The sequence below is a fragment of the Bos javanicus genome, chromosome 16, assembly GCF_032452875.1.
Source record: "Bos javanicus breed banteng chromosome 16, ARS-OSU_banteng_1.0, whole genome shotgun sequence".
Taxonomy (NCBI): Eukaryota; Metazoa; Chordata; class Mammalia; order Artiodactyla; family Bovidae; genus Bos; species Bos javanicus.
Window position 1 is genome coordinate 81,590,274 of NC_083883.1, and position 16,858 is coordinate 81,607,131.

The 16,858-nt window shown below is 63.0% G+C and overlaps 1 protein-coding gene across 3 annotated transcripts; it reads left to right on the top strand.

Annotated features, from left to right (window-relative positions):
* The first annotated feature begins 2,869 nt into the window (after nt 1-2,869).
* On the top strand, nt 2,870-15,931 carry LAD1 (ladinin 1). Of its 3 annotated transcripts, none has more exons than XM_061383776.1 (10): nt 2,870-3,324; nt 10,602-10,736; nt 12,018-12,684; nt 13,084-13,194; nt 13,491-13,534; nt 14,345-14,417; nt 14,502-14,639; nt 14,903-14,989; nt 15,222-15,302; nt 15,478-15,931. In XM_061383776.1, exons 1-10 carry the CDS (start codon nt 3,287-3,289, stop codon nt 15,481-15,483), a joined length of 1,380 nt encoding a protein of 459 aa, XP_061239760.1. In that variant the 5' UTR covers nt 2,870-3,286; the 3' UTR covers nt 15,484-15,931. The 3 variants fall into 3 exon arrangements, with proteins under 3 accessions (XP_061239760.1, XP_061239759.1, XP_061239761.1); XM_061383775.1 differs by lacking the exon at nt 2,870-3,324 and adding an exon at nt 6,941-7,393; XM_061383777.1 differs by lacking the exons at nt 2,870-3,324; nt 10,602-10,736 and adding an exon at nt 10,743-11,868.
* The last annotated feature ends 927 nt before the right edge of the window (nt 15,932-16,858 follow it).

A 16,858-nucleotide genomic window follows, 5' to 3' on the forward strand; every position in this document is an offset into this window, starting at 1 on the left:
TAAAAGAAGAAAATGACAAAATACCGACATTTACTCACCCATTTTCCTGTGAACAGACCTCTGGGTGGTCTCCAGAATTTTGCAACTGTAACCAGTGCTGCTCCGAGAGTCCTGCTGGCCCCTGCGGTCACAGTGCTGGGCCAGCAGCCCTTGCTGGGTTGTGCCACGGATGCTCTTGCAGCAACTTACCGTCAGGGCGACCCCGATCCTGGAAAAGATGGGTCCTGGGTGCTGAGAGACCTGACGCAGCCACCCGGCTGACCGAGGCGATCTTGGGCCTCTGGGGTTTCCTGGTCTCCTTCCCAAAGCAAGTTAGTGCCATTCTCCAAGCCTAGACACGGGTGAAGGAGGCACCCGCCCTCTCCTCAGGACGCTCGGGTGTCAGGGCACCGCACAGCATGGATGCGCGGAACACTGCCCCTGCCTCATGAGTGTCCCCTCTCCCGCTGCCTGCACGTGCCCCAGGGGCTGTGTGCTGAGCCCGTGCTGGGCAGCTCCCCGCTGTCTCACGGCCTCCCCATCCATCGGGTTGGCCAGGGGCACTGCTGACCTCGTGAGCTGTGGACGACCCCACGCTGCGCCCTCTCAGGCCCCGGGTCTCAAGATGCCGAGCCTCAGGGCCCGGGGACACCTGCCCTCATTGCCCCTCCTGCAGCGAGTGGGCACCTGGCCTTGCCCCCCACCTACGGCCAGCCCTGTGACCGCTCGGCCTTCTGGAGCTCCGCCGACGCTGCTGCCCCTCCTCTGGGCTGCCCATGATCAAGCCCTTTTTTTCTTTTATAGACTTAAAAGTAACCCCTCCGCGGTGGCCTGCCCTCTCCAGCCTGACCTCTCGACCCTCAAAGTCTCAGGGGTTTTCCTGCTCAGCTGCCGTTCACCTCATTTCAGGCCTTTCCTGTTCTGCGGGGTCACAGCCAAGCCCCTCTTCCAGGTCCGGGAGCACCACTCCTTGCCTTACCGCCTCCCGCTCACACCTGCGTCTTCACTTGCACCCCGTCTTGTAGCTGGTCTGTTGCCACCTTCTCTGACGAGTGAATTTGTTTCACTTGCCTTCAAGCCCAAGCCAGGTGTCCCTGTCCTTCAAGGTGCCCCAGTCTGTCCGTTAGAATGAATCTCTCCTGATGACACAATTTTAATTTTCATCACAGCCTGTCTTTAAAAAAAATTTATTTCCACTGGAGGATAATTGCTTTACAATATCACGTTGGTTTCTGCCATACATCAACATGAATCAGCCACAGGTATGCGCGTGTCCCCCCCCCGTCTCAACCTGTCGTGAACGCAGCGTGCAGTATGCACCACAGAGGAGTGCATGTGAGTAGGTACGCTTGTGCACGTCTGTGTGAATGCAAGTTTAGGAGCACACGTGTGTGTGCCTCTCCACTGCCCGAGTGGGAGTGTCTTGGAGTTAGGAACCGAGTCCCCAGCATCTTTGAGTCACTGAAAGCCAATGCCGTTTGCTGACTGCAGCAGGAACTGTGTTCTCCCACCAAGATGTGGGCAACCCGTAAGCCCTGCCAGCTGTGAATGCAGCCTCTGCCGATATGATCAGGGTGGGCCCTGGGCAGGGACTGGTGTCCTGATAGAAGGGGGACTTTGGACGTGGGTGCAGAGAGGCCAGCATGGCTCCCCGGCTTCCGAAGGCAGATGAGGAGTCACGCAGCCGCAGGCCCAGAGCTGCCGCAACCACCGGCGGCAGCAGGAGGACGCAGGAGGGATCCTGCCCCAGGGTCTCTGGGGGAGCGTGGTCCTCTGAGGGACCCCAGCCCCTGAAACTGTGAGAAAATAAACACCTGAGCTCTGCAGCCACCGAGCCGGTGACACTTGTTACTTCAGCGCTGGCCCTGTACATGCATATCGAGCGCCCGGGACACAGGAGGGTCTGTCCTCAGCGGACTGTAGGGCCCTAACACGCACAAAGCGCACTGTCTTGCGCCTCTGGAGGGTCTGCACACCAGCCTTCCCGGTCTTTCGGTTTTGTGTCCATTGCGCCAGTGTTGGAGTTTGAACTTTTAGAGACACTCCCTACTGCTGGCTTCACGGAGTGTCCCTGGAAGGGCTGGGCTTCCAACGACAAGGGTTACTTTTCTTTCTCAGTTGACAAACCAAGGGAAGGACATTTTCTGGGTCCCTGGGGACAGCAGGCGCCCCAGAAGAGGTGGCCCCGAGTCCCAGCATGCAGGGGCCAGGTTGTTGCCACCCCCTCTTCCTTGCTCCCAAGCAGCAGGCTTGCCCTTCACTGGGGATCTCAGAGCTGGGAGGCACTGTAGAGACCACCAGCTCCGGATCAGCGCCCCAAGGGGACCAGGCTGGCCAGCGAGACCCAGCAGGCCACGTCATTTCCAGTCCTCCTACTCCCCCCCTCCCCCGTCCCGTCTTCTTCTACTGGTGTCGGGGTTGCACCTCTTTCCCCTGGGAGCCGCAACAGTTCTGATTCACAGGGAAGACAAGATTCCCCTGCTAGGCACTGATCCTCCCTGGTCCCCTGAGGTCCTGTTGGATGGGAGGCGCGCGCAGCGGGACGTGCACCTAAAGGGAGCCAGGTGGTACTTCACTCGCTCCAGAATTCTCGCACTACTCCCCTGTTCTCTGTTCCCCCGAGGGGGAGCGGGGGAAGGGGGAAGCCGGCCGGGTTCAACCCCCTGCCCCGCCAGCCCAAAGTCCGAGGGCACCTCCGAAGCCTTGGCTTCTTCGGAGCCCTGAGCGCTGCGTGTGCAGAAGGGATCCCGGCTCTTCTTTCTGGAGGGGCGGGCTTTGCACGGGGCGTGCCCGCAGTTTTCCGCGTCCCGCGCGCTCCTCGGGAGAGCTCTGGATCCGGACCCAAGACGCGCGCCTGCCCGCCCGCTTCCCAGATGGGTTTCGCGTGGTCGAGCCGGTCGGCGGGCGGAGAGCGGGCTTGACCCGGGGCACCCCACTCCCGGTCGGGCACCCGCGGGAGGGGGCGGCCCGGCGGGCTGGTTCGACAGGTTCCGAGCAGGAAGTCTCGGTCCCCACCCTGGGCGGCCGCCCCGCCCTGCGCGGCCTGTGCGCCTGTACGCCCGTCCATCCGTCCGTCTGTCCCTCGGTGTGGCGACCGGTCTAGGGCGCTGGGCTGGGAGGCCGGGGTGGGGACCGGGGAGGCTCTGTCCGCGACGTCCCCACCCGCAGGCCAATCCGAGGCGGCAGGCGGTGCGGCTGCGCGGCTGCGCGGGCGCGGCCCGGGATAAGAGGCCAGGTGAGCCAACCTGCGCCGCGGGCGGGGCGCGGGGCGGCGCGGAGCGGACGGGACGCTCGGCGGTCTGGCGGCATGTCGGTCAGCAGGAAAAGCTGGGCGGCTCTGTCCAGGTGAGTCGGGGTCCTGACTGCTCCGGGGGCCACAGAGTCGGGGCCATGCCGCGCAGCCTCCGGGGTTCCGGCCCTCTTCCTCCTTGGGGACGCAGGCCGGAGCAGGCTGCCTGCGGAGGGCTGTCCAGCCCGGAGAGGCCGCTCTGAGGGCTGGGGAGGCGTTCAGGAGGTAAACGGCCGAGTCTCAGCTTCTGAGCCGCCCCTGACTGCCTGTCTTTCTCTGGAGAGTCTGAGAGGCCCCTCCTGGGAGGAGGCGGCCGCACTGCCTCACAGGGTCAGTGAGTAGGCCGAGCAGGCAGGTGCCCTCCCAGGGATGAGGCTCAGGCTCTGGGCACAGCGTTTCGGGGTGCTGTTGGGGCTGGGAAACCTCACGCCTGGCGCTCTCCCTCTCTGCGCTTCAGTCTTCACTCATGAGCAGGGCCTTCAAAGGGTCTGGGGACAGGGTCAGAGAAGCCTGGGGGGGGGGGGTGGGTGTCCAGAAGGCAGCACCCTCATGCGATTGGTGACCCCTGAACTTCTCTTGGGGTCCCCCAAGAGCATCTCCTGACCCCCCCCCCCACGCCATCCCCAGAAGACTGAGGCCCATGTAGTGGATGGGCAGGAGCTGAGTCCCTACTCCTTGACCCAAAGGCTGTTGCTGGTAGAAATTGGCCCCAGGCGGACTTTTGGGTGATGAGGCCAGGCTGCCTTTGCAGGTGTGGGCAGCCCCTCCCATCAGGACCTTGACTCTCCCCTCCCCTCACCCCCAAGGGCCCCAAGCTCCAGGGACGCCCCCATGGCCGCACCCCCCCAGGGCTGGGGTCCCCCTGGACTCTCTGTCCTCACTGCTCTGCAGCAGAGGCCTGTGGGGTCTGGAGAGAGGAGGATACGCCCAAAGAAAGGAGGCACTCGGTGCTCTGGATGGGGGCCCAGCGTCTCAGAGGCCAGTCACACCCAGGGAGGGTCTGTGCAGAGGGTGGGGCTGGCAGTCAAGGTCTTGGACTCTGCGTGTGGGTCTGATGCGGGAGTGTCTGTGTTTCCAGGCGGGGCCTGTCTGTGTTCGTGTGTGTGTGTGTGTGCACAGGCACGTGTGGGCCTTGTGTAGTGCGGAGAAGTCTGGGTGGGTGGAGGTTCTGACGTTGCCATTTGGGCGTTCGCGTCCACTCAGATGTCCATTGAGGATGACGGTGCAGGGTCTCGTCTTCGCTGGCTCTCTGCTCAGAGGCCCCAGGCTCCTGTGGCTGTAGGGGTGGGGTCGAGTGCCCTGGGGAAGCTGCCCTGCCTCCCCAGTGCCCTGGGCAGCCGCAGCTTGCCCAGGAGGCAGCTGGAGCCGGGACCCTCCGCCCCACTCCTGGGAACAAGCCCCAGCTGGCAGAGGGAAGGGCTGTGAGTCACTGTCAACCGAGCTTCCAAGGCGAGGGTGGGGGGCACTGAGGAAGGGGTGAGGAGGGTGGCTCCAGGCAGGGCCCAAGTGGGCAGCGGAGGGCCAGCGGGCCCCCCATCCTTGGCGCTAGGTCGAAATGCAGACGCCCAGCCCTGGATGGGCACCTGGCACCCAGCCCTCTCCTCCCGGTGAGGCGGGGCGGGCCTGTCCGCGGGGGGTGAGGGTGGGTCGAGTGCCCAGGACAGAGCGGCTGGGGGTTAATCATTTCCCCGCCCGGCCTCCCACAGCCCTGCCACCTCCCAAGCTGCTTGGTTCTCCCTGGCACCTCTCCCTAGACCGTCAGGGCTGGAGGGGCCCTCACTGACCACCCACAGTGGCCCCTCGCCTGGGGAGGCTGGCTCCCCTTGGGCAGCTTACTGGCCCCGGGTCACAGGGCCTGGTGTCAGGCCTGCACCCGTTCTTCCCCTCCCAAGTTCTGCACATCCTGCCCTTTGAGCCTGGGCCTCCACGGAATGCCCTGGGGCAGCCCTGTGCCCTCCCCTGCGAACCCTCCCCAGGCAGCTGAGCCCTGACCTCTCACACAGCAGATTTCTGTGTGCGATTCCCTTAGGAAGGAAGGGTTCTGCTGGTCAACTTGTCCGCAGGGACACCCCTGCCCTCAGCTGCTGACCATGGGCAGGGCAGACTCAGGAAGAAGGGCCTGGGGCAGGGAGCCGAACTGGCTCTGCCCTGCACAGTGGGCAGGGAGTTTCCCGAACCACAGAAGGGAACAGATCCCTTCCTCTAAGGATGGAGTGTGGGGGCTGGCAGGCCTGGCGAGGGGGAGGTGTGGGGGCAGCTGCTGGGGCTTCAGCTGGTGGCTGTGGCTGGGACCTCCCCGGGTGTCAGCGTGCACTGACCCTGGCACTCTAAAGGACAAGCTGTTGGCCGCTGGGTCTCCCCAGACCTGCTTCCCCAGCCTGCACCAGAGCTCAAGCTGGGCTGGGGAGTCCCACACATTCCGGCCCCTCCCAAGCACCCCACTCCCTCTGACTGCTCAGCTCCTGGGCTCCTGAGAAGGTGGAGCCTCCCTGGGCGTCCTTCCTGGCACTAGGCCTTGTGGTTAACACGCTGCCCTGGCTGGGAACCTCAGCTCCTTCTTTTACTGGCCACCCTGCCTTGGGTACCTTGTTGATCCTGTGAGCCTTGGAAGCCTCATCCGCAGAATGGAGGTGCCCCACCTCCCCCTGCCCCCCGCATTCCTCAAGGTGGTGGGGCCTCCTGTCAGTGGCACCTCCTGTCAGTGGCACCTGTGAGCACCCGGTGCCATCTAGGCACACGTCAGCGCCCTCACCGCTTCCTTTATTGGTGTACTGGTCACTGTATTCACCAACACGTGTGCTTCTGAGTGCTGAGCGCTGCTCTGGGCCCTTTGCTGTTCAGTCCCTCAGTCATGTCTTTGCGACCCCATGGACTGCAGCAGGCCAGGCCTCCCTGTCCATCACCAACTCCCGGAGCTTACTCAAACTCATGTCCATTGAGTCGGTGATGCCATCCAACCATCTCATCCTCTGTTGTTCCCTTCTCCTCCTGCCTTCAATCTTTCCCAGCATCAGGATATTTTTCAATAAGTTGGCTCTTCCCATCAGGTGGCCAAAGTATTGGAGCTTCAGCTTCAACATTGGTCCTTCCAATGAATATTCAGGGTTGATTCCCTTCAGGACGGACTGGTTTGATTTCCTTGCTGTCCAAGAGACACTCAAGAGTCTTCTCCAGCACCATACTTCAAAGGCATAATTTTTTGGTGCTCAGCCTTCTTTATGGTCCAACTCTCACATCCATTAATGACTACTGGAAAAATCATAACTTTGACTATATGGACCTTCGTTGGCAAAGTGATGTCTTTGTTTTTCAATGCACTATCTAGGTTTGTTACAGCTTTCCTTCTAAGGAGCAAGCATCTTTTAATTTATTGGCTGCAGTCACCGTCCACAGTGATTTTGGAGCCCAAGAAAATAAATTCTGTCGCTCCTTCCACCCTTTATGCTGTGATTTTAGTTTTCTGAATGTTGAGTTTTAAGCCAGTTTTTTCACTCTCCTCTTTCACTTTCATCAAGAGGCTTTTTAGTTCCTCTTCACTTTCTGCCATAAGGGTGGTGTCATCTGCATATCTGAGGTTGTTGATAGTTCTCCCGGCAATCTTGATTCCAGCTTGGGATTCATCTAGTTGCATTTTGCATGATGTAGTCTGCATATAAGTTATTATAGTCTGCATATAAGTTATAAGGGTGATAATATACAGCCTTGCTGTACTCCTTTCCCAATTTTGAACCAGTCCATTGTTCCATGTCCAGTTCTAACTGTTGCTTCCTGACCTGCATCCAGATTTCTCAGGAGGCAGGTAACGTGGTCTGGTATTCCCATGTCTTAAAGAATTTTCCACAGTTTGTCGTGATCCACACAGTCAAAGTCTTTAGCGTAGTCAATGAAGCAGAAGTAGATGTTTTTCTGAAATTCCCTTTCTTTCTTTATGATCCAGCGGATGTTGGTAATTTGATCTCTGGTTCCTCTGTCTTTTCTAAACCTAGTTTCGCAATCTGGAAGTTCACAGTTCACGTCCTGTTGAAGTCTAACTTGAAGGATTTTGAGCGTAACCTTAGCAGCATGTGGAATGAATGCAATTGTCCAGAAGTTTGAACGTTCTTTGGCACTGCCCTGGGCCTTTGGGTACCGTATATTCATTCCTGGGCTTTTACTGTTTTACCTGCCCCTCTGGGAGCCTGTCCTTCTCTCTCTTCCTTCTCTTAAGGAGGGTCGCTCTTTGTTGGTGGAGATAACGTTTCTCTTGGGCTGGGGGTGTGGTGGGGGTGGGTGGCCACATCACCAAGGTGAGCAGAGGGGTCTTGATGTGCAGCTGGGGGTCACTTCAGGACTCCTGGGCTGACACCCTCCGGGCAAGGAGCTGCCTTGGGTGAGTCACTTCCCTGAGACTAGGCTCTGACGCTGTCTGACCCAGGTTCCACTGACAAACCAGCAGCTCCCCTGAGGGCTGAGCCGCCTATGTGGGAACAGGCTTGCTCAGGCCCAAGGAATCCTGTGCATTCCATCCCTACCTGGCCACAGGTGTGCGGGGGAGTCCTGTCCCCGTGGGCCAGTCTCCCTGCGGGGGGTGGTCTCTCATCTCTGCAGCGCATGGCTGACCCCAAACTGTGGACTCGAGGGAGGGTCCACAGGGGAAGGGCTGAATGTGTGGACCCAGGGGAAGCCACGTGCAGGGGGCCTTTCTCAACTGGACGAGGGTATCGGGGCCTGGCTGGAGGGGCTGTGGGTTCCCATGGAGTGAGTGATGGCAGAGGCCTGGGGTAGTCCGGTTTCCACCCCGTGATCAAGGCCGTGGGGCCTGGGCTGGAGCCCTTCCCACCCACTCAGGGGGAGTCGAGCCCTGACAGGCAGGGGCGCTGAGGTCTGCACCGCCAGCATGCCTGACGGCCAGGTGTGGGCAGGTGCCAGTGTGGGGCCTAGGGTTTGCTGCCCCTCTGTGCTCCCATGGGTCAGGCAGAGCTCTGGTGACCCCGCGAGGAGGAGCGCCCTGCCCCCTGTACCTGGTGCCACATTTGGTGGCTGGCATGTTCTGGGCACCGTGGTGGATGCACCCTGTCCCATGGCCTTTTCTCTCCCCGTGGGACAAGCTCTCCACACTTTGTTTGCAAATCTCTGACACAGCTTTTTGTTAACCCTTCTCAGATGCTGGGCGTCACCAGCTCCTCCTTCTGGAGCCCCCTGGTTGTCTCTTGTCCAGTCGGGCTCTTTCTAAGGGTCTTGGAGCCTCTTTGCCCAGCACTGCCCTGGTGGGCCCCCTCCTGCAGTGCCAGCACATCCCCTTCCTGCGGTCCACCAGGCTGGCTCCTCCCTCCTCCGTCGAGTGTCTCCTCAGCCTTCACGTCCTCCCGCCCCTCCTCCCCCACCACTGCTGCAGACATCGCACTGAACCCCTCTCTCCCCGAAGGCCCCCAGCCTTCTGAAAGCACCACCAGGAGCTGCTCAAGCCCGCTTTCCTTCATTTTTCTCGTTTCCTTGCTGGCCCCCCATCTCCATCCAGCCCCCCAGCAAACCCAGTGGACTCTGCCTTCAAATTGTGTCCTGAGTCCATCACTTAAGTCTCCTGGTGGCTCCCCACACACAGAGTGAACCCACGTCTCCCTTGGTCCCCAGGGACCCGCCCTGTCGCCCCTTCTGCTGAGTCGTGTCCCCCACCACTGCCACACATCCCAGCCAGGCCTGGGCTCCTGCTCTGCCAGCACACCCGGCTCCTCGGGGCTCCATCCCCTCTGGCACTGCCACCCCTTGACCTTGGTCCCTCCTGTCCTTTTGTTCATGAGCAGGGGAGCCCTGGAACCCGCTTGTATGTAGATCCTGCTCAAAAAATGAGTTTACTAAACACCAGGTCAGCGAACATGATGCTGGGCCTGAACAGGTCAGGGTGGTGGTGTGGCTCCTGCCCCTTTTAGGGAGGAGGACTGGGGAGGTGCAGGGAAGTGACTCCCCCTTAGGTGGGGGGATCAAGCAGGCTGTCTGACCTGGCCCTGCAGAAGTTTCCCCAGGGGCTGGGGGCTCTTTCCTTTAGGAAGCTTTTTAGATAGGTTTTATGTCATTCAGTTGATAAAATTTGTGGGTTTCCCCCTAGAAACGTGCCTGCTCCTCCCATGATACTTCTTCCGTGGTTGCATGTGAGGCTCTGTAGAGGCAGGCGAGGCCACGGTAGGAACAGGGCAGCGGAGAGGCTGGGGAACAGGCGCTGACCAGGACGGGGCCTTACTACCCTGCAGTGATGCTGGGAGGCGAGAGGGCAGCCTTCCCCGGACCCTTCTCATCGGGGCCCGGACAGTGCTGGACGGTACCCTCGGCTCACAGGGCCCGGAGCTTCTCCTGTGGCCCCTCGGGAAGCTCTGCCTCCCTCCCCCGCGGGCCCCGCCCCCGGCCTCCCGGCCGTCCTGTCCCTCCTCTGAAGTCCAGACCTTTCCCTCCTGGTGCAGAGCGGGGCTCACTTCCCTGTCTCTGTATTTGGCGGGTGGGTTTCTGTGACCCCACAGTTCCCAGTGGGAGGCTGGCCCAGCTTGGTTCCTCAGAGATTCTTTGCTCTTTGGCTAGAATGGGGTGGGGCGCTGGGGGGAGGTAGGTGCGCGGGCAGGTGGGTGAGGATGACTGGTGGGAGGCTGGGGCAGGGTGCTGTAGGGACATGGGGCTGGAGGCGGGATGGTGGAAGGCGGGGTCCGGGGGGTGGCTATGAGGGGGACCGGTATGAGAGTGACTGTGAGTGACTGTGGCTGGGAGAGTGACCGGGGGCCAGAGGCAGGCTGTGCCCCTCGCTCCTGCCCACGGGAAGGCTGGTTTTCAGAGGTGAAGGAAGCTGACGGAGCGCCTGGGTGGTGAGGGAAGTGATCCTGGGTTCCCCTTTGGGGATGGCTGGTTCATCTGGGATCTCTGTCTGGGGGCTGGGACGTCCTGGGGGAGCTGGGGAGCTGGGATGTTTCTCAGTAACTGTTCATCTAAGAGCCTCAGATCAAAGCTGGGCTCTGCCAGGTTCACCTGCCTCCTTCGGGCTGAGCAGTGACCACCCTGCCACGTCTCTGGGCGCCCAGGCAGGGTGGACCCCCGTTCCAGTGGGGGTGTGGGGGCGCCCAGGTGGGTGGACCCCCGTTCCAGTGGGGGTGTGGGGGCACCCAGGTGGGTGGACCCCATTCCAGTGGGGGTGCTGGGGTGCCCAGGCAGGTGGACCCCCATCGCAGTGGGGATGTGGGGCACCCCGGCGAGTAGACCCCCTGTTCCAGTGGGGGTGCAGGGTGAAGTCCGGCCCGCCGCCCCCCTCCCCCCAGTGTCGGCCACCGGGACGCTCTGGGCATCACCCTGAGGCTGCGCTGACCCCCTGTCCCCCCAGCCTGACCCGGCAGTGGACCCTGGAGGATGAGGAGGAACAGGAGCGAGAACGCCGGCGGCGACACCGGAACCTGAGCTTTGCCACAGACGACGAGGACCCACCTGCCCGGGACGAGGACCCGCTGGCCCCCGAGAGGTGTGGGTGGGAGGCGGGACCCCACTGAGGATGGACCAGCCGCCCCTGCCTGGGGAGCGGGCTGACCTTCTGCGGGCCCCACTCTGGTCAGGACAGCAGTCAGGACCAGTGTGGGTGAGCTGGGCCGCTCTTGCTGGGCATTTTATAAGCATAGCTCATCCTTCCACGCTCCTGAGAGGGTGCTAACCTGGCTCATGGGTAGGCAGCTGTCAGAGAGTGCACGGCTCGAGCACCGGGGGCAGGGCCTGGGGGTCATCAGGCCCTGGGCCGACCATGCCCCTTCAGCCCAGACCCCTCCTGCTAGCGGACCCCCGTGGTCTCTGACAGGAAGGAGGTGCCGCTGGTCTGACCACCAGCCCCGAGGCTGAGCACCACGACACGCCTGTCCACAGGGACAGGGCCCACTCGGGGGACGCGTCTCCTCTCGTCTCCAAACGAGCCCAGATTGCAGATTTGGCAGCGGGCTCAGCCTGCGAGTGAACTCCCCCAAGTTGCAGGTGGGCGGGTGGAGGCGCAGGAGGGGCCCCTCTGCTGCAGGCCGGGTTTGGGGCAGCTTCGTGTGCTGCTCCCTGGCTCCTGGAGAGGGGGCTGCGAGGCGTGCGGCCGGCGCTGCACCCACGTGGCTGTGGAGGCGCGGAGGCCTGGGTACCACTGCTGGCTTCCTGCCCGTCACCGTGTGACTCGGGCCAGCTCCCTGCCCGTCTCTGCTTGACATCTGTAAGTGGCAGGGCCTGACACAGGAGAGGTGTTTGTTGAACATGGAGTGGTTGTACCTTACAGGCGTTTATAAATTTTTTTTTTAAAGCCTCTTGTGCTTTGTTCCGGAGAAGGCAATGGCACCCCACTCCAGTACTCTTGCCTGGAAAATCCTATGGACGGAGGAGCCTGGTGGGCTGCAGTCCATGGGGTCGCTAAGAGTCGGACATGACTGAGTGACTTCACTTTCACTTTTCACTTTCATGCATTGGAGAAGGAAATGGCAACCCACTCCAGTGTTCTTGCCTGGAGAATCCCAGGGACAGGGGACCCTGGTGGGCTGCCGTCTCTGGGGTCGCACAGAGTCAGACACGACTGAAGCGACTTAGCAGCAGCAGCAGTGCTTTGTTCAGATGATACCTTGGAGGCCTGATGGGTAAAGCAGATGAAAGCGATCCTGATTTAAGGGACAGTGGTTCAAGGGGTTGGGAGGGCACGAGGCGCCCTGAGGCCTCCCCCTGGGTCAGGTGCTCCCGGGGTCTCTCCCGTTTCTGACTGTCTCCCGCCATCTCCCTTCCGACTCAGACTGCTGAGCGTGGAGGAAGCAGAGGGGCCCCGGCCACTGGCCGCAGACCCCAGAGATGAGGAGGATGTCCGGGCTGTCCTGAGGACGCGGCAGGAACGGAGGCAGAGGCGCCGGGAGGCCCCCGTCCCGGAGCTGCCTGAGGCCAGGCAGTTGCCCCCGGCGCCCGAGGAGCAGGTGCAGTCGACGTCCGGTCGGAGACTGAGCCCGCAGCGCGGCTCCACAGAAGAGGGGGGCCTGGCGGGCAGGGCGCCCGCGGGCTCCGAGAAGCCGTCTGCTGCAGGGAAGACACTTGAGCCGGAAGCGAGCCTGGACCCTGAGACCCCCAGCCCCAGTAAATGCTCCGTGTCCCAGAAGATCACTGTGCTGGAGGAGAGAGCCTTCTCAGGAAAGAGGGCGGTTCTAGACAAAGCCAGCATCTCAGAGAAGAGACTCGTGTCTGAGAAAGCCACTGTCTTCGAGAAGACCCCGGCCCCCGAGACGCAGCCGGCCCCAGGCAGGGCCATGGCCCCAATGCGGCCCCTGGCCCGGGAGCACCCAGCCTCAGTGGAGTGCCCATCCAGCCCCAGGGGGCAGCGGGGTGCTGGGGGTGCAGGGCCTGAGAAGGAGCCCGAGTCCTCGGTGGGGCCTCTGTCCCGGGCTGGCAGCCTCCCGCCCGTCACTCTGCAGGTGCGTGGTGCCCCCCGCCTCTCTGTCCTCCCGGTGTCTCTGGCTGCCTCCCTGTCTCCTGTCTTCCTCCCTCCAGGCCAGCCCCAGCTGTGTCTCCTCTCCCTGCCTGCTCTGCTGCCCGCAGGACAGGGGGCTGGGCTGTGGTCTCACCTGGCACCCACACCACACCCTCATCCCAGACCCAGACTCCAGGGAAGCCTCAGATGCTTCTAGAAGCCCCCCGCCCCGGAAGCCCTGTCCTCTGGCTGGGCCCTGGGCCTGTGGCTGCACCCCCACAGCCGAGGCAGTGGGTGGGAGCAGAGGACTGGCCTGCTGCCACCGTGACTGCTGGGGTGAGCCGGCCTGCGGGGGCTCCAGGCCGCCTGTCTTCCTGCGTGACTCACCCCCTGCTCTGTCCAGGTGAGGACCCCCAGCATGGAGGCTGAGCCCGAGGCCCCCTCGCCGACACGGGCCTCGCCCACCTTCAGCAGCGCCCTGCAGCGCTCCAGCCCCCGCACCATCTCCTTCAGGGTGAGCCTGGCTGCCGTGGGCCCCTCACTGCAGGGCTCGGGGCAGTGGGGAGGTAGGCAGGAGGCACCCTGAGAAGATCTGGGGGCATCAAGGGGGGTGTCTCTTGACCTGGCTTGATGGGAGGGGCTGTGCCCCAGGCCTGAGGTGGGCCTTTTGTGGGGGTGTGGCTGGGGTCTGTGCAGAGGAGGGTGGGGGCGAGACCCCAGGGCGGGCTGCGTTCTGAGAGCTGAGTCCTCCCTTGTGGAGGCCGTGGCTGCCACGGACCCCGCTCACTGGCACCTTCCTTCTCTTTCCAGATGAGCCCCCGGAGAGACAGCTCAGAGGTGGCCTTAACCCGCAGGTCAGGGCCTGGGGGCCCTGGGGCTCGTCTGCCGTGGGGCTGAGGCCCGAAGTGCAGCAAGGGGAGGGTCCGGCTGCCTGGAGGGGGCGGGAGGGAGGGGCCGTCCTGAGCCACTAGGTGCCCGGGTGGTGGGGGGGAGTGGGTGCACCGGGGTCGTTTGAGTCAAGCACTGGGGATTCATGCATGCGGGCTGCACCATCTGCCCCGAGACTGTACTGAGGCCGGTGGTCCTGGGCGAGGCCGGCGGGTGTGGGGGACATAGGAGATGAGGGGGTCACTGCCCTCGCATCAGAGTGAGACGTGCAGGAACCATGAGGCATGGAGGTTCCGAGGGTTCAGGATGGGAACCGAGGGCTTGGAGCCCCTTGCAGTCAGGGGAGCTCAGCCTGCGAGAGTGGGGCGAGGGCACAGGGCGGCGGGCGGCAGGGGCGTGAGGTGGGGAGAGCTCTGCAGGCAGCTCTGGATGGAGGGTCGGTGAAAGGAGGGGCTTGGAGCGGAGTCCACATGCCTGAGGGCAGGATGGGGTTGATCTGGGATGGGGGGCCTGGGGGCCAGGGGGGTGGAAGGTGGAGAGAGGGGAGCAGTGTCTGAGGCGGGACTGACTCCACGGGGCAGGGACAGCAGCCATTTCTGGCCTGGGGTGTCCTGTTGAATGGACTGTGTCTCGGGAGGACAGGGAGCGCCCACAGTCTGTATACAAAGGCTGCATTCTCTTCGCCAGAGTGAGGTGGGGCACAGGGGCAGGCCTGGTGTCCTGTGGGCGGGCAGGGCCTCACCTGCTTTGTCTTGCCCTGTCTTCCTGCCCTGCAGTGCCAGTGTGAGGCTCCCAGCCAGCTCAGTCAAATTAGGCCCGAAGCTGGAGCGATACCACTCAGCCATCCAGGTGAGTGGGCTGGTCCCTGGAGTGTGCTGGGCGTGCCAGGGCCCTCACCCTCCAGGGTCAGCAGCCTGTGCTCTCTGCTCCCAGAGATCAGAGTCTGTCAAGGGTGCAAGCCCGTCCCGCACTGAGTTCCTCGTGGCTCCTGTGGATGTCGCCAGCAAGCGCCACCTCTTCGAGAAAGAGCTGGTGGGCCAGAGCCGAGAGGGCCCAGCTTCCAGCCGCAAGGTGAGTGGCTCTGGCCCACCAGGCATCTGCAGGCCGCTGAGCCTGGGATCTGCAGAGCTGGAGCTTGGGGACTGCAGGACAGCTCCATGCTTTCCTACATCTGTCTGGCGGACTCAAGGGCCCGGCCATGCCTGTTGCTGAGCCCCCAGCCCAGCTGTGCACACAGCTTCAGGGGAGGGTCCCATGGCCTGGCTGTGTGGATGTGGTGAGGGGGGCCCTCTGGAGATGCCAGCCCGGCCCCAAGGTGGGAGCTCTCTTCTCAGGAGAACTTGCAGCTCTCAGGGGTGGTGACGTCGAGGGTCAACCTATGGATCAGCAGGACCCAGGAGTCAGCACAGCAGGGCCCGCAGGTACTGTGCGTGCCCCTCTGCCCCCGGTCTCCCTGCAGGCCTGTGGTAGTGGGATGACCCGTCAGGGGAGGGACAGCCCCGAGCACAGTGGAGATGCTCTGCACGCGGGACGGCTGTGGGGAAGCCTGTGGGTCAGAGGGTGGAAGGAGGAGGGCCTGGGGTCCTCCCCTGGGAAGGGGTGGGCCAGGGGGCTCTGTGGCTGCCTGAGCCTGGTCTCTGTCCTGATACCCAGAACCAGGAGACGCAGAGAGAGTCGGCAGCTGGCAAGAGGCCCCAGTGGAGGAAGAAGCCAGAGCCCCCGCTGGGTGCCGAGGTGTGTGGGGGCCCAGGGGCTGGGGCGGCTGTCCCTGGAGAACACGGGCCGGTAGGCGCCCACTCCTCCACTGCAGGCCTGGGCTCTGCCCAGCATGGGAGGCCTGGGGAAAAGGGAGCGTCCCTGCCCCACCCCAGGAACCCCCTTGTCCTAACGACTCTCGGTCCCACTGCAGGTGTGAGGAGCCAGTCTCAGGCCAGCAGCCATGCCAGTTGCCTCTCCTGCCCGCTTTCTGCCTTGGACCTGGGAGGACCCTGGCCGGCATCCTCTCCGCCCCTCTGGGGCAGGTGTGCCCCGTGGCTTGGCTGGCATCTTCCCCACACCCCTGTGGGGGCAGGTGTGCCCTGTGCCTTGTCCGGCTGCGGGCACTGCGCGTCTGCACACAGCCTCGCCACCCTGTCCACACCGACTCCTGCTCTTCCTCCTCCTTGGGGCTGTCGGGTTGCACCGGTGTCTCCGTGCACCTCTCCCAGGCTGGCCCCCACCGTCTCTGCGCCACCTGCCAGGCTGGAGGAGCCGCTTCCAGGACCTGCCTTGCTCCCCTTCATGCCCTACCTGCTGCCCTGGCCAAGCCGTCCTGTGCCCCCGCCCCACTCTCAGGAAAGAGCTGATAAACTCATTCACTCTCATGTGTGACCAATGATACCTTAAAAATCATTCTTTCCAGAAGCTTTGCTTTTCAGTGGAGTCTAAATGGCGTGGGGAGGCTGTGGGGGCCCGAGAGGGGCAGGCGGTCGTCTGCCAGCAGCCTCTATGGCCACAGCCCAGCACGCCTGCCCCCAAACCCGGTTCTCCACTCCCCTGCCCTCCTGAGCCAGGGGGGATGCTGAGCTGTGTGTAGACCAAGCATCCAGAGCCAGCCTGGTGCCATCAGCCCTGCGTGCTGTGTGTGGCTGAGGATGTGTGTGTGTATGGGGCGTACGTGTGTTTGTGCACAAGTCTGTGTGTGGTCCACACGTTTTCCCATCACTAGACCTACGTTAGAACCCTGCTCTCAGGTGCCTGCTTGGGTTTCTCTGGAGTCAGTGACACCTCACACCCCCTTTGCCCCAGCCCCACTGTGCGTATGGTCCTGAGGGAGGCTCCCGTCCCACATCCTGGGGCCAGGGACGGAAGGGCCTTGGGGCCCCGCCTGTGAGCCGACTGGCCTGCCTCCAGCAGGGGGTCTCGCATGGCCGGCCCTGTGCCCGCCTGGAGCTGGGGGCAGCGGGACCTGGAGGCCCTGGCCAGCCACCCTCACCCACCACCACACGTGCAACCCCAGAGTTCCTGGATGGAGCCAGGAGGGCTGGACTGGGCACCTCCAGAGAAGCAGGCCCCGCTCTGTGCTGTCCCACCAGGAACTCAGTCAGCAAGCGACCAAGAGGTGCTGAGTGCTCGAGTGCTACACTTGGGAGGGTCCCAGCGGGTGGCTTTGCCCAGCATAGCAGCGCCCTCCCTCCAGCATGGGGGTCTGAGAGGGGCCCGAGGGGTCTTGGCCCACCTGGCTCTGGTGTCTGGGCATATGGCACTGCTGTCCCTGGGGGGAGCCCTTGGTGCCCATCGGGGCTGCCTGG

Excerpts from the sequence above, each read along its gene's own strand:
- LAD1 (XM_061383775.1), top strand. The coding sequence starts at position 7,338 with ATGAATGCAATTGTCCAGAAGTTTGAACGTTCTTTGGCACTGCCCTGG. Across the intron at positions 14,418-14,501 it reads GATACCACTCAGCCATCCAG|AGATCAGAGTCTGTCAAGGG; the intron begins GTGAGTGGGCTG and ends CTCTGCTCCCAG. Across the intron at positions 14,990-15,221 it reads CAGCACAGCAGGGCCCGCAG|AACCAGGAGACGCAGAGAGA; the intron begins GTACTGTGCGTG and ends CCTGATACCCAG.